Genomic DNA, 22,242 nt, shown 5'->3' with positions numbered 1-22,242 from the left:
GTGTATTGAGGGCACCACAGACATTTTAAGCCTGAAAAAGCTTTAACCGCTGTTTGCTCTGCACTGACACAGCAGCCCCTGCTGACCGATGGACTGGCTGACTGGTCGCTAACTCTAACCCACAGTTTGATGGTTTTTCCGATGTCTTACCTCTGTGCCGGCCGCGGCTCCTCCCGGTGAGTCGAGCTTGCGTTTCTTGCGCGGTCCGATGGCAGCGAGAGCCGTGAGGTTGGCGTCTCGTTGTCGCATCTGAGCCAACTCCTGCTGCTGCATCTGTGGAACGGATTAAACCACAATGTCACACACAAGTCCCTTGTCGAAGTTTGTTTAGGCGCGTGGAATGGGCTCCACGTTGCTACTTGTGGACACTGAGGTCAAGACAGCCACTACACCTGCCTTTCTCAGGTGTGGTGGGGGACTTAATGAGAGCATTACGTCTTCACCACATTAGGATGCGGAGAAGACGACGCCCCGCTGCCACACTCACCTGGAAAAGCCGCACAAAGGTGAGATTTTTATTTTATCAGAAGGGTTTTCAAACTGACAAACAGAGACTGACTACTACTTAAAGCTCCTACAACCCCCCGAGTGACCTCTCAAGACCGGTCCACACTACTCTGCCATGCCTCCACTTGGCTGCCATCCCTCCTGCCCACGGGCCTCAGCAGAGAGACTTATGGGTAATGACCCCTGACCTCTGCTGGCTTCAGGGCCTGCCTGAGGTCTTAGAAGAGACTCGAGCATCTGGCTGTCGCCTCCGGGTGAAACTGTAGGAGGACAAAGCCTCCACACAGGGAGGTGGGACGGTCAGCTGGGTTCATATGATGAACTGAAAGAGTTTGGGGGGACGGGTGGGGCTGCAGGTTGAATAACAGACTGGATATACAGTTTACATGAACACAGTAACGGGACACACCAAACATTTTGGAATTTGAACACAGAGAAATGAAATGAAATGAAAAGGAAACGTTGCAGGTTTTTACACTTGACTAACAGGGAAAAGTGCTGATACAGAGAGGCTGAGCACAAGGTTCCCCTCTGTGAAAAAAGGGTGGAGCAGGTTACTAAAGGGATTTCAGAAATGTCTGGATTGCTCTTACTCTGCTTCTTACGGGTCTTGTCTTGGAGAAAACTACAACAGCTGCGGAAAAAGGTCGTTGTCTACTAGTCTGAAACCTCCACCTTTTCTGTTCTTTCGGTCTATCAGGGGGGTGGTGCCTATACGGACATACTGACCCCGGAGGTATCAGTTATCTGCAGCCAAGATCAATGGGATCAATCCTGGCAGAGCGAGTCCCAGGCAGCAGAATCTTTACTTTTGTACTCATGTTAAATGTGATCTCTCGTCATGGACAGTTATTATCTATGTTAAAATTCCTTAGTATTTAACCACCTGCAGGGTGGTGAGTCGGGAGGGGTCAGGGTTGGGGATAGGGTGTTTATTTACATAACATGAAATAGAACCAAAGCCTGACAACCTTTAACAGTGACGTACTTTTGTTGTTTCTTATGTGCTGATTTCTGCCTGTCATCTGTATTATTCCGTTATATTAGGAATTCTTTGACTGCAGAGATGATGTACCTGGAACAATTTGATGGAAGGGAATCAACTTTTGGGAAAATAAGCAATAAATAAAGTAAATCAAATAAGTAAATAATGACATTGCAGGATCATCCTCTATTTTTTTCTACCTTTTGCTTTATTGCCAGATTTTGAACACAGCAAAAATTTCCAGCAATTTGGGGAAACGGATGGGATTTTTCTGACTGACGTGGCGATCAAACGTTGATAGGGTTTGTGCTGACACCAGTCATACAGCGCATGCTTTTGATGCGTGTCAGACTTACTGAATCTAATGTAATATATAAAACATATATTGTCTAATGTTGTTCATTGTTTCGTTGTGATTATGTTCCGAAGCAGAAGTTAAGAATGGAAGCCATTTCCAGAGTCCTACAAAAACTACAAGAATCGAGCTAACACACGGAACTGATGATCACAACTCTGTGGGATCGCGGTACAATTTCTTCCCCTTCCCTTCCTTAACTTATGTTGGACTGTCGAGACAAAACGCCACAGCCCTCCGGTTTTTTCCTCTCTCTGTTCGAGGGTTTGTGCGTGTTGGCCAGTCCTCCGGGGCACTGGGTGGGTGGGAATTATACAGAAATGTCTGAAAACCCAGTAATAAGACTTGGATAACAATAGTAAAGACGCTATAAATACGTTCTATAAAGACTTTCTACTTTGGAAAAAGGTGCTTCCACCTCTGGATGTCTCCTTTCATTCATCCATTAGGTCAAACTCAATCATTATACAAAGAACAGCATGTGTTGTCTCGTTGTTCAGTCTGCTGCTGTTTCCTCGTGGGTTTTTTTTGTTTGTTTTTTTTTTTATCTGAAGTTGGACTAATCTTCAGTTCTTTAGACGAAGCAGAAACACAAACATGACGCACAAAAGATACTTTGGTGTGGAGTTTAGTTCCTGCTGCTTCATAGTAGAAAATAAAGTGTATTTCTCTTGTCCTTTCCCCGCATATTTGTATCTGTATAAAGCTTTTGGATTTAAATTTATTGTGTACTTACATGTATTTTTCCCTGTACTCTGCCTTTACTTGCCTGTATCTGTATGTTTCTGCTGTTACTGTATCACCTGACTTCTCCCCCCATCTACGGTTTAATTTTATCATTTATATTTATTTCCTATTTATTTTCTACATTTCCATGACAACTGGGCAAACCGCTTCCGCAGAAGATCTTGGGATATGATTGAAAGCTCAAAAAGCCAGTAAATGATACCAAGGAGGAGAATGACCTCTGAAGCACTGTTGATTCGTCTGCCGAACTTCAGTCTTTACTCACTCGCTAAACTGCGACAACAAAGTGTGCGAACTTTATATGAAGACAACTTTTAATCACAGACACAGAAAACGTACCTCTTTTGCCTTCTGCTTCAGGCGAGCCTGTTCAGGATCTTCTTGTCTGGCGCGACTCTGGAAGTCAAACACAGACAGAGCGGTCAGATGTCGGTTTTTATCTGATGACCTTTAAACAGCTCCGAACTGAGAACTCTGACCTGAAAGAGGAGTTTTTATTTTCCCTTTTCTAACTTAAACTGATAGATGAAGTGGACAAACTGCAAAGATTCATCATTTTACAACACAGAAGACACAAGTACTTTACTGTATTTATCCTGTATAATTGTTATATAAAGACGTAGTAACTGGTTCCTGACAGACTCTGGTGCAGCTGTGACCAGATCTCAGTGTTTATCAACGTCTCTGTTACCGGCTCTAACTCCACCTGTGGACACTCGTCAGTGGAGGCTGCTGGATGAACAGATGTTGAACGACAACGTAGTAATACACAGCTGGAATAATATAAAAACGTGTAGAAAAAAATATTTAACATTAATATGAGAGAAATACAGATAAAAGTGTTCTGATGTAAAAAATAGTGTATTTATTAAACTCAAAATTAAAATGTTTTTACAGATTCACATATTTTATAATGGCAATTGTATTTGTGTCAAATCAATTTTAATTACACAATTTTTTGTTCTTTATAATTGCAAATTATTTCTTGCCATTTCAGAATAAAGCACTTATTTCAAGGTAAAATATGAGACTTTAACACAGTAATAATGATGATGTTATTGAGCGGCTGAATGTATGTGACAGTTTTCATTTTGATATAATGAGTGAATATTCTTCAGTGGAAACATAATAATCACCTCCTCAGCAACATCTGTTAAACATCAAGGTAATTATCCCCCACACACACACACATACAAACACACACATGTCCTAGATTACTTGTGAGGACATTCATCGACATGATGCATTCCCTAGCCCCTCGCCTTAACCCTAAACTAAACCTGGTTCTAACCTGAACCCTAAAACCAGGTCTGAACCCTCAAACAGCCTGAAGGTGTGAGGTCCAGACAAAATGTCCTCACGATTGTTTCAAACCAAAATTTGTCCACACAACCATAGAACACAACCTCTTCCTCTCCCCCTCTCTCCCTCTCAGGGTTGGTGGGGACGATCATTTGGCTCGTTGATTTTGGTTTTTACCATCGTCCACATAAAAATGTCTAAATGTTTATAAAGGACCACGTCATTTCATACAGTTTTTTTTCTTTTTCTTTTTAAACATAATTTTACGTATACACTCGTCCTCCTCTTTTGTGTCCTGCTGCAAGAAAACACCGTTTGGTGTTAACACAGTGAACCGGGTCCTTTTTTGTAACCACAATGTATACTTCATAAAAGCAAAATAAAAAAAACAATAAATTGGTTAAAAAGAATAATAGAAAGAATAATAAAACCATATGAACCAAAAAAGAAAGTAAATTGCAGTCACAGTGCTGAGTAAAAGCAGCAAACTGACATTTAGTGTATCTGAATAGTATGGAGCATTTTTATTATACTGGAGAAACTGACACCAGATGATATTTGGCCTTTGTGTCGAAGGACCAGTGTGAAGGATTTTGTGACATCTAGTGGTGCGGATGCAGTCTGCAGCCGACTGAATACCCCTCCCCTCGCCCCTCCCTTTCCCAGCGCGTAGGAGGACCTACGGTGGCCTTCAGGTGACGTTAAAACACTAAAGGCCCTCTCCGGAGCCGGGGTTTGCTTTGTCCCTTCTGGGCTACTGTAGAAACACGGCGGTGCGACACGGCGGCTCCGTGGAAGAGGACCCGAAGGGCCCATTCTAAGCTGATGAAAACCCAATTCTGCCGATAGATCCCCATGAATCCTACACACCGGTCCTTTAAACAATTAATGGATTAAGTTCAAAACAGTTGGCGGTTTATGTTTAGTCCAGTGACTAATTGACTAATAGCCGTCTTGGACTGTATCACGTGTTCATGTCCACTGTATTTGCATTTTCAGTATCACTGGTATTTGAAAGATATTTTATTCCTTTTGAAGTAAGTGTTTGTTTTGAGTTGCAGAATAATGTTCTGTTGATAGACTAATAAATTAATCAACTAATGATTTGGTTTGGTCTCACCCACATGATCTTATTTCTTCTTCATCCTCCTGTTTGGAGTTTTTAAAACATATTTTGATGGTGATGACAGCCATCTAAAAAGATCTAACCTAAACCAACTAAACCGAACAGATTTGATCCAGTTTAACTGTTAGGCACCATTTAATGGTTTCCTCTATGAGTGTGTGTGAGTGTGTGTGTGTGTGTGTGTGTTTGGGGGGGGGGGTTGTACCTTGGCAGCCTTCAGCAGTATCTCTCTCTCCTGTTCGTCTTTCCTCTGTTTCTCCATTCGCTCCAACTGCTCGAAGAAACGGAGCTGAGAGCGAACGTCTGACGTCTGCTCATAATGTTCCTCATCCTGACGGAGGAAGAGGAGGAGGAGGATCAACTGACATGTTGGTAAAAACAACATCCACAAGGATCCACAAAGTGATGCAACTTCTTTGCATAAACAAACAAAAAAATGGTGAAAATCTTTCAGTAAGTTTTCAGTTCAGATGCCAAAGACACAGAATCTTAAATAAGCTAAAATCACTAGTTTGTTCCCCTTTTTGTCTGTAAACATTTACATCCTGTTCACAGCCTGAAAAGTGACCAGTAACAAGGTTTCTGCAGGCTCATTAAATTAGACTTTTAAAGACATTTAATAACACGCAGAATGCGGATTAATTACTTTTGCACCGTCACGTCAGTCTGAGAATGACAGAAAACCCGAAGGAACAACAAGTCCTCCAATTATCTAAGAGCGTGAATTCATTGTCATTTACAACACAGTTTTGTTAGGACCTCTCAGCTGTGTATAACAATAATCATCAGTAATAATACTAATTACTAATTAACACGACCTGGACCCAGATAAGTGGCAATAATAATAATTAGCTTAAGCTTCATGTGGCACAATCCACTGTCCACCTGTAGTTTCTTGATGTATAATGTCTCCTGACAGCACGCACACGCGCACACACACACACACACACAGACACACACACACACACACACACACACACACACACACACACACACACACACACACACACACACACACACACACACACACACACACACACACAAAATGTTACAGAACTGGGTTCAGTGTTTTTCAACACTTTTCAAGACCTGCAGATGTAAGAAAGGTAATATCCAACATCAGTCTCTGAAGCAGTGCGTTTTGCAGCTGCGTTCGTTCTTACCTTTCCCCCGTCTGTACGATGCTGAGCGACGGCTGAAACCTTCTCCAGCAGGGAGCGCAGTCTGGACTGGGTCGCATGGGAAATGAAGTTCACCACGTCCAGCGGCACCTCGGTCACACCCAGCTTCTTAGCTGAAGATGAGAGCAACGGAGATAAGTTTCTAAACGTTGCCCTGCAGTTTTCCTTGCAGATCAAATGTCATTTTTTCATATGAAAATATACTTAGATGTATTTGTTATGCATGTAGGCACCGAGCTTCATGTTCAACACCAACCAGACTTCTGCTGCCGAGTGACTGGAGAAGAAAAAGTCTTTCTTTAGAGGGAACATCCGCCCTCATAGACTCCTACACTCTCACATGCAATGAATGGAAAACGTTCAGGTTTCCAGAAGATATTTTGTGCTGCAATGTGTTTGTGTATTGATTCCAGGTCTGAGAGAAAACACAGAAGAAGTGAACTGGCCGCAGTCAGCTGTGGTTAACAAGGGAGGAGCGTTTTTACCGTCAGGGAAAAGTAAGAGCTGGTTTTCACTAAAAACTCTGCCAGCCTCAGGAGAAAGCCACGTGTAGCAACTGATTCGTTCAAAAGTGATCTCCGAGAATTTGCTGACATCAACAATTTTCTCGTATTTAGAGTTTTCTCTGACATACACACAGAATTCAGAAGTGGTCCAGACCTTTTGCACGACTGACTTTCTGCACAGAGGGGAACACTGAGGGGACTTAAGATTTATTCGTCCTTTATTTGAATTTATTCTCTTTATTTTCTTCTGCTCTTATAGTTTTTTTTTCATATTTTATTTTTCTACTTTAGTTAGATCCTTTGGGCTCTCTACCTCAGTTGTTTTTGTAATTTGCATGAAGTGGCTGCTGTAACACCAGGTAAGATCCTAAATATGTTACAGGAATCAACTAAAAAAGAAAAATAAGAACTAAAGTAACTTGAATATTCTGTTCACCAAATCATCCTCATCCTGGCTACCAGTTTACTGGGAGTTAAGACAATTTGCTGACTCCGACTTGAAACAAGTCAGAGAGGTTTAGGAGAAGAATGTGAAAATGTTTGGCGTGATGTCAGCCGTGTCCTGTGGCTGTTTTGCCTCGTGTTGTATAGAGACTGCCAGTGTAGAAATGGATCTCTGAGCTCCTTCGACGATGGATTTCTTCTAATATTTGATTATTAAAATTAGGTTTTAATTTGACACAAAAACTCAGAAAAATTTCCACTCTAGAAAGAATTAGACTGTTTTCTTTTTTGTTTTGGGGTGGATGTTTCCTTTAGGAGCTCTGCTTTTGTCCTTGGATTAAAGTAAGACTCAAACCCCAAAGTCTGTGTCCTTTTCATAAAAAAAGGGGAACAACACTTCAGGGGAAGAAGTCCGCCCCTGGTCAGGTGATGAGCAGACATTGACAAGAGAGTAAACTGCCATGTTGAAAAATAACTGACGAGCAGGAACAGAACCTGCACTCAAACACGACCACAGAGAATATGAATACACTAAGGCGATGCCAACATCTGTCTACAGTAGGGCAAAGTCCTAAAACCACCTCTGTGGTAGTTCCCTCTCCAGGACCACATTTTGCCATGACCACACACACACACACACACACACACACACACACACACACACACACACACACACACACACACACACACACACACACACACACACACACACACACACACACACACACAAAAACAATACCAGCCAACTGTCACGGCTGGTAGATACAACATCTGTAATCACTGAGCTGGACAGTGCCAGAAATAATAAAGGAAAGTCTCACGTTAGGTAAGATGCTAAAAAACCTCCTGCTGAACCAAAGGAGTCGAAGGCTAAAATTGGAGGTGAAGGAGACAGAGAGTTTTGGCCGAGGAAACATTACCCAGCAGGTGATGTTATTCCGTCAGCTGTTACGGAAGGAGGCTCACCTGGACAGAGGCCTGCAGAGAGAGCTGCTGCCGGGTCGAGACACGTACACTGGCAGCCACAGTGCACTTACATGTTTTATTTTAGTGGATTTCAGTATCATATTTAAACTCCAAACTCATTCGTGTTAAAGCACTATGGTTCTTAAGTCAAACAACTGTTGTGTCCCTCTGTGAGGAAAGGCGGATCATCTCTACATGACTCGTAGCACGGGTCTGGACCACTCAGGCCTGTGCCTCAGAGAAATCTCGCCACTAAACTTGTGGTGATATGTGTCTCTTGAACTTCCTGTCTGGGACCATTCCCAGACCGTCACAGACACAGACCCTCGTACAGGTGACAGTACCTGTGTCCAGGATGCGGCGGTGCAGCAGGCCGGTGGGCAGGAAGGACTCGTCTTTACAGGAGCGGATCTTTGTGCCCACCAGCTCCGAGCTGGTTGCCAGGATACGAGCGTTTTCCTCGTTTAGGTTGACGCCGGCCATGGACGCCACGTCGTTAATGTCGTCATCATCTCTGAGGACAACAGAGTCAAAGAGGTTAGGACACAGGTGAGGAAAGGAAGGATTTATGGGTTCAGCGTGATGTTTCCCTCGATTAAATGCAAATAGATCATTAATATGCAGAATAAAACCAGTAAGGTGACAAACTGAACTTCCTGTTAGCTCACGAGGTACCAGAATAACCAGTTAATTGCTGCTGCAGCTGGAACTAGTTTGCAACCTGTCACTCAGCTTATTTTTCTTTTATCTCTTGTCAGAAGGCCTTTTTGTCCCATATGTGCACATCCCTCGTTGTGTGGGACTCTGCATCATGTCATGTCCAGTTTGTGACAGACACAGATGAACCCGCCTCGGTTTAAACCTGACCGACCTTTTATCAGAACCCTCCAACTTCACACTCTTATAGATCTAAGAAGATGAAGATATTTATCTAAGACTGAAGCAATAAAGCCTCCAATGCGTGCATTTATGCAGATGCAGTAAAAGCTCCTCTCTCCTGCTCTGAAACACTGTGAGGAGTGTGTGGACAGATGGTCTGTCAGACATCGTGACATCAACTCAGACAACCGTAACTGAGATCCATCTGGACCTCGGCAGAAACACCGCTGTGATATTAATGTTCTCTGCTACACAGAGATGAGACGTACTGACAGCGGTGTGTTTGTAAGAGCTGTGTACACATGCTGCCCTCTGCGGCTGATCTGTGAACTACATGTCCAACACCGCTGGGAACCGCAGGCCGGAGCGAAAACAGGCTTTGTATGGAAACACAAAGCAAAGAGACAAAAAGAATTGTAGACATTTTCCTCATAATCGTGACTTAGCACCTCGTAACCTTGTTTAAAAAAAATACCTGCCAGCGCCTGCACTAAAGAAAGTCAAGCAATTTCCATGTCATGGAAAATGAAAAACGTTCTCTGATCTATAACGTGATTTGATCCCATTTCTCAGACAGTTTATACTTCACCTGAATGTCCCGCCCCCTGGATCGCTCAGTTTCTTCTGATTGGCTTGAGCTGCCAGGTTAACCAGACTTTTGCCAACTATGGTTGTGGGTCCCCTTACAAGTGTACCTGAAGAAAAGAAAACACATTTCCACCAAATCTATAGATTTCTACAGTAAAGAAAGTTCATTTAAAAGTCAAATCATCTTTGCTGAGATGGACTGATTTTGAAAAGGTAAGTCACTGCCACCTAGTGGCGCAGGTCCACAGCAGCTGGACTCACCTTGAGGTCTGAGAGTCTGACTGATGACAACAGGTGTACGAGTCTGTACAGTCTGGACTCCTGGTCTGCCCACAGCCTGGAGGAGAAGACCAGTTTTAAATAAGAGACATTATAAATATGACAGCAGCAGTAACTGAGACCAAAGTTAGTTTTGGTTCTGGATTAACTGCTTGTTCTAGTACAGAGTCTAAAACAACAGAATAACAGTCAGGGGCTGAACACACGTCCCAGCAAGATTTTTATCCACCAGAACAAAAAGCAAGCCTCAGCCTCATTCTGGTGTTCTTCTCCGAAATCTCTCTGACTTCCCTCTGGCAGATTTACACTCTGAAAGGTTCCCTATTTAAAGAGTAAAATCTTGCTGACCTCCAGTGGTTTAATGTCTCACCTTTCTGCAGTACTGACATGTTCCTCACTCAGGTCTGAACTGGACTACCTCAGAGAAAATTTCGGAATCTGGGAAAACTGATGAATGATCCAACTTCTTCTTAAAAACAAATGTTAAACGTTTTGCACTTGTACAGCACTTTTCTAGTCTTATCGACCAGTCAAAGCGCTTTACACTGCAGGCCACATTCACCCATTCACATACATATTCATACATCCCATTCTCTCACACACACACACACACACACACAAGCACACACACACACCTGGAGCAATTTAGCAATTTGGGATTAAGTATCTTCCCCAAGGAAGGTTGGACCTTCCTGTTAGTGGACGACCCGCTCTACCTCCTGAGCCACAGCTGCCAAATTTGTTCATACAAGTTTGGGGGTTTTTTTGGAGCATATGAAATTTTTACTTCAGTCTTATAACAGTGAAATTAAAAATGCGAGAGCAAAATACTTTTCAGAGCTCATCACTTTTAACGAGATAAGACCGATGACATTGGATCGCAGGTATTTAATTTCGTTTCCACGCTGATGATACTCAGCTGTATTTATCTCGCAAACCATCTGAATCAGATAAGTTATCGTCCCTGCGTAGCAGCGGTTAAGGATTGAATGGCAGTAGATTTTCTTCAGCTCAACTCCTCCAAAACAGAAATCCTTATTGTAGGCTCCGAGCTCACCCACGGTCAAGCTCAGCCTGCTGTTGGATCTCTAGCTCGACATGTGGGACCCGCTGTTAAAAACCTTGTTGTTTCAGACCAGAGCTTGACTCTTGAATCCAATGTTAAAAGACTAGCCCTGCCGTTTTCTTTCCACTGGAGAAATATATGTAGGACTGGATTGTTTATTTCTCTTAACAATCTCCAAAGAGTGCTTTATGCTTTTATTACATGTCATCTGGATTACTGTGTTGCGTTTACCTGCCTTGGCCACAACATGATTGCACGGCTTCAGGGTGTCCAAACTACAGCTGCCAGACTTTTAACCAAATCACGAAAGTGATTACTACCATATCTCCACTATTTTATCTTCTCTTCACTGGCTGCCTGTCCATTTTAGACTTTTGAGGACCTGCATGGCACCGAGCTGCCTGACTGAGCTTCTAAATCACTACTCGCCAGCCCGCAGCTCGAGATCTTCAGATTAAGGCCCTGTTAGTTAGTCCCCGTCCAGGCTGAAGACCAAGGGTCTTTGCTGTTGGGGCTCCAACCCTCTGGAAAGGTTTACCTGAGGAACTAGAAAGCTCACGTTCTGCTTTTAAATCATCTCTCAAAACGTACTTTTACCGTATGGACTTTGTTTAATTATTTTATCTGTTACTTTTGTCTATTATTTTACCATGACCTTTAACTGTTTCATGTGTTATTTTATTTGTTGACTGTAATTTTGTTTTTGTTTGTTTTCTTGCTTTCTTTTATTTTTTTTTATTTTTCCTTTGGGAGAATTATCATCATCATCATCATCATCATGATGATGAGACAGAACTTGCTGCAGCTGAATACCTGGACATCTCATTTCTAACTCATCATCGTACCAGAGCTGTTGTGTTTGCGAGCGGGGTGTTCACTCTGACGGTGCTGCTGGCCGGACTGATGGGCAGCCGCGGTCTGATAGCGGTGGTGGTGACGGAGCCGGGGGCGGTCGGGGGGGGTGCGGAGGTGCTGGGGGCTGCCGTCATCAGAGACTGCTGGCTGTTGAGCAGAGACTGACGCAGGGCGGGGAGGCTTTTCTGTGGAGACACAAAACATCTCAGGGTTGAACAGATAACGGTGTTTTTACGATTAGTGACGATTCCCCATGAAGAAACGGAAGGAAGAAAAGTTAGTGAGTTTGTGTGTGTGTGTGTGTGTGTGTATCTGTTACGACACACGTAACTGTCATACCAATTACATAATAATAACACTTTATAATAACACTAAGCTGCAAACACTAACTAACTGCACTCCTTCTGGCAGTTTTTCTGTTGACCTCAAATATTTAAAAATGCTCTAAAAGAATTGACAGACAGCCATTAATTTAAAAGGAATAAATAGAAAAAGGTTGTCTTACATTAACAGATTTATACTGTGGTAATGCACTTAAATCATCTGATGACTTAAAAGAACAATATGCCCTGTCTAGACCACAGCTCTTGAGATATCTGCAACTACATCATATGCTGCAAAAGATTTTTGGGTCACATCTACATCCACCAGGGTCAGCCGATAAGTTGCATTAAATTTGTTCGTCCTTGATGAAAGATGTGAAACATCTACATTATACAGACTACCGTTGGAATATGGGGGAATAGAAAAACCAAAGAGTCCTGCTCACATTCCATCACTGGAACTCACTTTATTAAGGCATCATTTCAGTCCGCAGACCTTCACCAGGCAGTAGTCCTACAGACCTACCGCACATATCGCACAGTCTGTATGGATTTTGCCTGATGAGGGTCTGAAGACCGGATGGTTGCCTTAATAAAGTGAGTTCCAGTGATGGACAGTGAGCAGGGTTCTTTAATTTTGTTTTGATCTTTGCTTTTTCCCACTAAGACGTTATGGTGTGCAAGAAGTTTTTAATGTGAAGTTAAGAAGGTGGGGGGAATGAAACGGCTGCAGCCATCAAATGTGTTTAGGAAAGAAATGAAACACTGGAATAATGTCAAAAGATTTAAGAGTACGGCTCTTACAAATTAAAATTCTATAAAGTGCCTACCGGACCCGGGGTAGATTATTTAGATTATAGATTTCAAAGATTCTGCAGCCTGTTGGAAATGTGGAGGAGAGAACAGTATGCTTGTACATGCACTGTGGAAAAAACCCCAAAATCCATCAATCCTAGATGAAGATTCACTGTCTTGGTTGTAAACATCACAGGTGTGCAGTTTGTTTTCTGCCCAAAGCATTGTGTTTTAGGAGACTGTAATGTAATATCTGCTTTTACACAATCACTGAAGGACTGCATATGAAATAATGTCACATAGGATGTGAAATAAGAAAAATATTCCTTCAAGTGGGGCGTGTTTATTTCTTGCATAAATGCACAAGTGAAAAGAAGGACACCGGTGACTTGGATTCTCCCTAATATTCTCTCCTTTTTCTTTCTGCTTTATTTCTCAGTAGGTGCTTTTATATTTTGCTTGACCCTTGTTGTTTCTCTGTATGGGCAGGTGTTTGGAAATAGGCCGCATCTTTTTTCACATTTACAGCACTGATGTTATATTTCAAAATGACAACTGCAAGTCATCGAAAAACACATGTGGAGCTGTGGGATACAGGGAGCAGCTTCAAAATCTCACTTGTTAGGACGGCAAATGTTAAGACCTTTGTAAAATCATGCTGTCTAATTCCTAATAGGGCTAACTAATGATTATTTTCATTACTGACTGATTTGCCATTTGTTTTTCGATTGATCATTTTGTCTATGAAATATGAAAAATAACCCAAAAATTTTGTTTGAGCTGAAATTGAGGTCTTCAAATGTCTTGTTTTCATCCAAAAGTCCAAAACACCAAAATATGAAATTTACAACGACACATAAAAAAAGGCAGCAAATCTTCTCTTTTTTTAGAGACTGAAATCTGCAAACATTTGGCATCATTTGAAAATGCTTGCTACAAAAAAATCGATTATAAAAACAGTTGGTAATTACTTTTGCGTTAACTAATCGATTCATTGTTTCAGCTCCAATTCTGACATCACACAATGTGCTGAATGTGCAGTAGCATTTAACTCATTTGGAGGAGCTACCTGTACTACCTGTAGTCCTATTAGTAATGGCAGCAGTAGTAGTACAACAGGATGGTACTCACTTTCAGTGTTAGATAGTAGTACTACTAACAGTAGTAATAACAGCAGTAATAGTACTACTACCCCCGATGTGATAGCTAGCTAAACCGGCTACAGCTGCGCCAAAATGAAAGAGGTTTTTTTTTTTCTTTTCCTGTGTTCACACTCCTCTACTCTCACAAACACACTCGGGAAAATCTATTCTGAGGCAAATTATATCACTGGCACACGCGATGTCATGTAAAAACCACTCCTCAGTCTAAAATATGTTTTGTTTTTTTTTTCTTCTCCAAAACCATCTGGCGACCCCCGGAAATGATCTTGCGACCCCCCCGGCGGTTCGGGACCACCAGCTTGAGATCCATTATTGTAGGAAGTGTAATAGCAGCAACGACAGTAGTGGTGGAATCAGGGATATTTAAAGTACAAGAAGGTACTGCAATAGGTAGAAGATAATACAGTGTGTGATGGTATCAATAACAGTGGTACCCGCAGTACCACTAGCAGTAACAGTACTGTGGTTGGTATCATGAGTGCGGTGGTACCTTGAGGAAAGGGATGAGGTAGGGCTGTGGGGAGGACTTCAGCTCAGCCTGCAGCCGAGTGGTGAACACCTCAGCCTCAATCTTAGCATCCTGAACAAACACAAAACACAGAACTCTAGTTAGACTCAAGTTAGATCAAATTGGAAAACTAAACCCAGCAAACGGAAATCCCAGACTGAGTTCTCATGTACTAAAGCATCTTACGAGTAGTTCTTGCACCAGGGCCTTCACATTCTTTGATGTTTCTGGGGAGGGGGAATTGTGGGACGCCAGCTTGATGAGCGTGGCGAGGAAGTTCTTGCATTTCTTCACGTTTTCTTGCATCTCCTGTAGGGGACGAACACATTGGTGAGGACAACTTAAAAACCACGTTGGCCTCGAGCTGTTGCTAAACTGTCTGTGAATGGAACTCATCCTGACCTGGGACACCACAGTGACTATGGTGGGGGGCGTGGCGGTGGGAGCGGGGGTCGTGCTGGTCAGGGGGGTGGAGGAGACACCGACAGGCTTGGCCGCAGGCGTCCCCCCAGCAGTTATCACTGTGGGGGCCTTCTGAGGGGTCGTCATCTTCACTGACACCGCTGCGCCGCCAGGTGCCACTGTGATGGCCTTCTGGGAAAAAACGACACCATCAAGGACAGGAACCACATGACAAATTATATTTACAAATTATTTAAAAACTACTTTGTTTATTTTTAATCTTCCTCTCCGCAACTTTTATGTTCCTACTGTACTTTTCAACTGACTGACAAAGTTTTTGTTTCCTCCATCGTGTCTTAGAATAGCTTCTACTCCTTTAACCTTGAAATAAGACGGGTTTCTTGCTTCCGTGAACCAACCCTTTGTTGAAAAAAAAAACAACAAAAAAACAAAACAAAAAAAACCCTTGATGATAAATAAAGACACAAGCTTGGACCTAAAGTAGCTTCTTTATTAACTGTAATATTAGTGTGGAGTTGTTTTCTTTTACCTCACATCCTTCCCAGTTTGATAAACATAGATTTATTCTATTGCCAAGAAGTACAATCATTTTTTAAAATGAGTGACAACATAATGTCTGCGAGGTCAGACAACAGCGGCTGGAGCAGCTTCTTCCTGTGAAGCCTCAGCTAAATGACGATCAGTCCAGGCTTCATTTTGTTATGTTTGACTTTCCCAGTAAGAGGAACAGGTGTCTGTCAGACCATGGGTTCTCCAGTAATTTAAAATGTCCTCATACTGTGTTTCTGCCAGACAGTGGAGCAGAGGGATGATTAAACTGTTTCAACATTAATGAGTCCCGATTCCTGTTGTGAGTGTAGGAAACAGGAGAGGGACAGGAAACACAACCTGTACAGTGGTGGTGGAGGGAGACTGAACCATTCTGGGTGGCGCCGGGGAGGCCAGGCGGACGGTCTGAGGTGTACCAGGAGCCTGCAGACAACAGGAAGGGCAAACAGATGACCAATGTAACAACAAAGCATCCAAAGCATTATAATGAGCAGTTACATTGTTGGTTTAAAGTTCATATAAGGACACAAAGGAAAATTGGATTAACCAATTTGTATACTTTGACGTTATTTTCTTTCATTTCACACTCGATAATTTTCATTAATAATTAATCGACTGATTATTTACTCACAATTTAGGAGCTGGAACCTGGGAATGTTTGGCATTTCTGTGTGAAAAATGACTTTAAAAAGCTGCGAGTTGTAAGTTTTAGCTATCGCTACACAGCCAACATAGGCATTAACGGCTGTTTTCTCACCAGTCTAGAAGGAACGTTAAGAGTTCAGCATCAAACTTCATTCCTTTACTCACCAAGAGCTGCCTCCAATGGTGGAAAGCAACACCAATGTTAACTCTTGTTCTGCTTCTAGTTCTATCACTTCTTTTATCAGCGCTATCACTTCCATTAATCGCTTATGGAAATTGCAGCAGATTTTTTGTCGATCGACTAAAGCTCTATTTCGCACCAAAAGCTCCACAATAATGTAAACAGACTTTGTACATGAAAATAAAAGGTCAAAAAGGTGAATATGTTTTACTGCTGTGGGACATCAGAGGGAGACAGAGGGAGGTCAAAGCTCAGAGTCAGACTCAGCGACAGAACCCAAGCAGGTGGGTGTTGAGAAGCACATTCAGCAGGGTGCAGGTGATATCAGTGGTTCTCAAACCTTTTCTGGTGTGCCCCCCCTTCGGAGGCCGAAAAAAAGCTCAACCATCTGATCTTTGGTTCAATTCAGACACACAAACTGACAACTGATGAGTTTTGTTTTGATCTGGATTAGCATTAATCAGTAACAGCTGATATGAGCTTCGGCTGGAGACGCTGGTCATTTTAACCGGTGAAAGTGACATCAGCGGCAGGTAAACAGGAGAAGCTGCTGCGTGAAAGTTTCCTACACTCAGCTCTGATCCCGATAATTAGCTTTGTAGTTTGGTGAATCTTTGTATTATGCCAACGTAGCGCCCAAATTGTTTTTACACATTCACACGCGCTAATTTTCACCCTTATGTGCAGTGAGATGCTGCAATGTAGAGCTGCAACAATGGCAGGCTGATTAGGACAAAACACAGTCGGTTGCAGTATAGAAGCACAGCAGACTCATCGGGTACCAGTCCATTAAAATAGGCCCAGATTGGCCCCGATACTGATAGTTGGGACCGGCTCAGGACTCTACTGTTAACAAATCTCTAGAGTTCAGTATTATAAACTTTCTTGAGAACTACAGTCCCAGACGTGTTGTCAGTACCTGACCTACCGTGGTGGCGGTGCTGACCCGGATGGTGGCCCCAGCCGTCGGTGTCCCAGGTCTCTGGGTGATGTTGGCCACTGTTTGGGCCTGCTGTGTCTTGGCCTGAGCCTGGGCCAGGACCTGCTGGGCGACCATCACCAGCTGACCGGTCTCCGTCCGGACCAGAACCATACCTGAGGGAGCAGGAAAGACTGGTCAGTACCTTCATCTGACAGAAACATGTGGTCCTGGTCCATCTAAAGGGAGTGTAAGTGCTTCTTAAATGCTCTGCACTTTGCTTTATTCAAGCCCTGTACAGCAACAGTAAATATTCATATTCCACATGCCTGTTAAATATCAACACCTTCAGCTGTTTTGCTCCAACTTATCCTCAGTCACATTAGAGACCCCCCACCCCCAACCCCAGAGGCCTGCTGGTAAATGTCATCTGGAGTGACCTGAGATTTCTTCAGACAGTACAACAACAATGATGGTGTAAGTTTATTTCATGTCACACTGGGTGAAAAATCGGTCTAACAACATCTCAGTCCCAGTCTGTGTCGCACTGTACCACATCAGCCTGAGGCTGTCAGGCCCTGTTCGTACCTGACATTAACATGCGTCCTGGGTGATCCGATCACAAGTGGACAACTCTAAGTACAGGTGTGAATGCACCCAAGTCGCATTGAGGACGCATCGAGATCCGATCATTGTGGACCACATTCGGAGGAGGACTGGGCCGCGTACGACCACACTCTTTTAGCAGTGTGAGTGCGACTGTCCTGGCCCGCACTGAAGGACCGCCAACTGAACCGACGTCCTCTGTGTGAGCGGATGCACGTACTCATTCGTAAACAAGTACAGGTTGTACAAATCGCTTTGTCCATGATATCTGAAAATTATATTACAAGTGCGTCAAAAATCTTGGATGATTTGGTTTGTCTGGAACACGCCAAGGACTAGACCCAGTCTGTATTATTTTGATTTCTTTTTCTTCTTCTTCTTATTTCTTGCAGAGCAGGCACAGGAAGTGCACTGCTGCCTCCCACTCATTAAAAACAACAAAGCATTTGATCTGTGCAAACGGAAACAATATTGGTGTTTATTTGCATATAGAGCAGGGAGAAGAGATCTGATCACAAGTGGCCCCTCGAGACGCATGTGGAGACAGAGCCTAATGTCAGGTGTGAACTGACGTACTTAGAGCTGTCCACCTGTGATCGGATCTCTCAAGGCGCATGTTAGTGCCAGGTCTGATCTGGGCCTCAGATTGTGAGATGAATGCCTGGTGAATCGTAGCTCTAAGTAGAATGAAATAGAAGAATATTTCAGTTTTTTTTCTGATTGGTTTGTTTGTGACCGTGGGTCATAGCTGAGGCTACAACTCATGGTTATTTGCATGATCAATGTCAGTGGACATATCTCACACTGAGATCTAGGACCACCATCGTCTCAGACAGCCCAACGTCAGAGTGTAGAGAGGCCTTCACCCCCACTTAGTTTCTCTCTGGAATCACCGTCACATTCAAGTGCAAGAGCTAAGAATTCACTTTACCAAAAAATAAATACACTGCCACCTTTTCTAAAATCACCTCCTGCAGTTCTGAAGGTGTTTCCAGAATCCTCAAAGACTCTTCAAACATCTAGATGTTTGAAGAGAACATCTTTAAAGCTTATTCTGTCTGCTCCAACATAAACAACATTTTAACTGTTTCTCAAGTTGCAATTCTTCTTCCTAATCCAAACAAAGATATTAGCTGGAAACAATAACTTCCTTACTCAATTTGTACAACGTCAACCAAAATTAAAATTGTTATTATCAGTTACATTGGTATATATCAACATTTCATTCAGATTTTTTATATTTCTAAACAAAACACGCACCGTGTTTTACAAATAGAGCATGGAGATATGCCTTTTCCAGCTACCTGGGTGAGTACATAAAGTCACAACATGAGAAATATGTTAGAAAATCTTGTAGGGCTGCGACTAACGATTATTTTCACAATCGCTTAACTTGTCGAGTAAATTTTCAATTAATTGTTTAGTCTTTTAAACTCAAAAAAAATATCATAAATGCCCATCACAACTTCACAAAGTTGAACGTGATGTCTTCAAACATCTTGTTTCGGTCAACCACACGTCCAAACACCCAAAATATGTGATTTATATATTGTGATGTATTTACAATGATAGAAGACAAAGAAAAGCGGGACACCCTCTCATCTCAGAGGCTGGATTCAGAAAATATTTGGCCGAGTTTCACAATTTTTGCTTTGAAAATGACGGAAACGATTACTTGATTATCAAAATAGTTACCATTTGTTTTTCTCTTGTTCGACTAATTGATTAATCAACTGATCGACGATAAACCTCCTTTTGGGTTTGTCTAACATCAGCTGGTATTTATTTTTGAGGAAATCAGGTGGTAAAATATGAGGAACAAACTGGAACCACAGTGGCCCGTACATGCTGTGTCATCAGAGGCAACATCACCCAACAACAAGTGACGCATCGGGTAAGGCGAAGGTGTATCGCCCTTGTGTTTGCTCACCAGGAGGCATGGTGAACCCGGGGGGCAGCTGGATGGTGGTCTGCTGCTGGGGCCGGACAGCCAGCGGAAGCTGAGGAGCAGCTGCCCGGGTCGAGCTCGCCACCAGCCCGGGTCTCTGCTGCTGGATGGAGGTGGCCACCACCGGAGCGCCCGGCGGCCTCACCACAGCCACCGTGGGCTGACCCACTCCATTGATCGCAGGCTTCACCCCTGCAGCAGCCAGGGTGACGGCAGCCGTACTGGTCCCAGTCTGAGCCTGGCTGATGGGGGACTGGGCTGCAGCAGGAGGAGGGGTACTTGTGAGGATGACAGAGTTTCCAGAAACAGGCTGGCTGGGCACCAGCATCTTGGTGTGCATCAGAGGGTTGCTGTGGTTCATGACCTGAGAGGTGGAGGCTGATGGGGAGGGGGCACCCTGGGTCACCAGCTGGCCACCCTTGGGGTCTACCCCGTTCTGGGCGACGCTGGCCACCGGGCTCGGGTGTCTCTGCAAAGCCACAGCGGTAGACGCCACTGAGGACTGAGGTACCGGGAAATTAGGCTGTGAAGCCATGGAGGCGATGATAGCGGATCCCCCAGCACTGACAGTACTTATAACGGTGCTGGCCCCGGCTGGTGGGGGGACCGCGGGCGAGTTCACCAACTTTACAGCTCCGCCGTTTCCGTTTAAACTTTGCAGTCCGGGAGACCCGGTCCTGGTAGCCTCCGCCGAGGGGACGATAGAGGAGCTGGGAGTCGCGCTCGGACCCAGGACAGCCGCCCGGTGGAAGCTAGCAGCGGCGGGCTGAGTCGTCAAAGTTACGGGTCCCGGTCCAGGGGAAGCAGTCGGAGGAGCTGGTCCAACTGTTTGCAGGGCAGCTCCGGCGGTGATTACGGCCCCGGCAGCGACGGAGGAGGTAGAGGAGGAGAGGGTTTGACCGGAGAGCGGCTCATTAGCGCCGGGTTCCTGGGTTAACCCCGCTTTCGGATGCCCTTGTTGCGGCTCCACAGACCCCACTTGATCGCGCACTTTCCCTGAGAACTGACCCGCGGCGGCCGGAGCTGCCTCCCGTTTCCCGTCGGAATACGAAGCAGCGGGAGTCTTTCGGTCGCCCAGTTGAGATTCTAGAGAGCCGACCAAGTCGCTAACGGCTTTCTCATCCACCTCATTGAAGAGCATGTCCTCCAGTGGGTCGGCGGCTCCCGCCATCTTTGATGTTGGACCGTTGTGCAAATCGTATTTTAGAATGTACGCATGCGCCGAGGATCCGGCTGGTTTTCGAGCTTAGAAACAGAACAGACAGACTTTCCGTCGGCGCCGTGGCGCTACACAGGGTTTTCCTGCAGGAGGGTGGGGGGCTTTTACTTGTATGTGTCCACGGGCCCGTTGTTTCATAATCCATCCATTCGTATACATAGTCACAAACAAAGCTGCAGAGTTTGGGTTTGTTTTATCACCCGGATGCATCCCAAGTGCGCCTGTTGCAGTCTCATGGAAAAAGTTCTTCTTTCAGTCCTAAAGATAAAATAGTCCAGTCATCAGTTGTACACATTTCTGCTTTTAGATTAAATCTGGAATAAATATCCGAGTTTAATATTTTGCTTCGCATTTTATATAGTCTTTTCAATGTAAATTTCATTTTGATTTTTTTAAATGTTATAGGCCTAAGACTTATCCTCAATGGAAGGACTCGTTTCTTGGAACAAATAGGTTTTTTTTGGCCAAATAATAGTAAGTTTTAAGAAAATTGAGAGTGAGGGTATTTTAGTCCCCACTGTATGAGTTCAACTTGCTCTCAAATCCTTAGTAAGATGACAAGCAGTGATGGGAGAAGCACTTATACAGTCTTTAGTTAAGTAAAAGTACCAGTACAACAATGTAAAAATACTTAATTACAAATTAAAAGTCCTGCACTAAAAATCCTACTTAATTAAACGTATAGGGACATTATCAGCTACATGTACGTAAAGTATCAAAAGTAATAGTACTCATTGTGCAGGATGAATCTGAATAATGTATATTATAATACTAAATTATAACTATTGATGCATTAATGTGTTAATCAGTTTAATGTTTAAAGCTGGTGAAGATGGAGCTAATTTTTTTTTTACTGCTGAATAGTTTGTGAATTTCACCAAGAGCTCAATCAAGTATTTTTCCTTACCCAAATGAATGTTAATATCATATATAATTATACTATAATGCACTGTGATTTACCTTAGGTATTAAATAAATGTAGAGTGGTAAAAAGTACAAAATTTCCCTCGAAAGAATAATGAAGTAGAAGTGTAAAGTAACAGAGGAGGGAAAAACTCAAATAAGGTACCTCAGAATGGTACCTAAGTACAGTATTGGAGTAAATGTACTCGGTTACTCTGTGGACAGTGGCACACATTAGGTGATGTTGCCACAGTGAACACGCGGCCTGTGTTTT

At 43.4% G+C, this 22,242-nt stretch overlaps 1 protein-coding gene across 3 annotated transcripts in view; it reads right to left on the bottom strand.

Moving 5' to 3' along the window:
• The window catches only part of LOC120792728 (transcription initiation factor TFIID subunit 4-like), a 30,570-nt gene extending 9,528 nt beyond the window's left edge, over positions 1-21,042 (bottom strand). For 2 of the 3 annotated variants that reach the window (XR_005707883.1, XM_040132021.1), the window contains exons 1-14: positions 19,829-21,042; positions 17,302-17,468; positions 15,887-15,970; positions 14,978-15,169; positions 14,762-14,884; positions 14,558-14,647; positions 11,777-11,971; positions 9,848-9,923; positions 9,588-9,693; positions 8,464-8,633; positions 6,186-6,316; positions 5,228-5,353; positions 2,934-2,990; positions 151-273 (exon numbers count right to left, since the gene is read on the bottom strand). Coding sequence is in view for 2 of the 3 variants with exons in the window: in XM_040132021.1 (XP_039987955.1) it covers positions 151-273; positions 2,934-2,990; positions 5,228-5,353; positions 6,186-6,316; positions 8,464-8,633; positions 9,588-9,693; positions 9,848-9,923; positions 11,777-11,971; positions 14,558-14,647; positions 14,762-14,884; positions 14,978-15,169; positions 15,887-15,970; positions 17,302-17,468; positions 19,829-21,017 (2,829 nt within the window). In the remaining variant the exon portion in view is untranslated. The remainder of the gene's footprint in view (positions 1-150; positions 274-2,933; positions 2,991-5,227; positions 5,354-6,185; positions 6,317-8,463; positions 8,634-9,587; positions 9,694-9,847; positions 9,924-11,776; positions 11,972-14,557; positions 14,648-14,761; positions 14,885-14,977; positions 15,170-15,886; positions 15,971-17,301; positions 17,469-19,828) is intronic. The other variant, XM_040132022.1, reaches the window with a different exon arrangement.
• Between the last annotated feature and the right edge of the window lie 1,200 nt (positions 21,043-22,242).

This window comes from Xiphias gladius, chromosome 8 (assembly GCF_016859285.1).
Source record: "Xiphias gladius isolate SHS-SW01 ecotype Sanya breed wild chromosome 8, ASM1685928v1, whole genome shotgun sequence".
Lineage (NCBI taxonomy): Eukaryota > Metazoa > Chordata > Actinopteri > Istiophoriformes > Xiphiidae > Xiphias > Xiphias gladius.
Note: the sequence above shows the minus strand (reverse complement) of the source record. Positions and strands in the feature narration are given on the sequence as shown.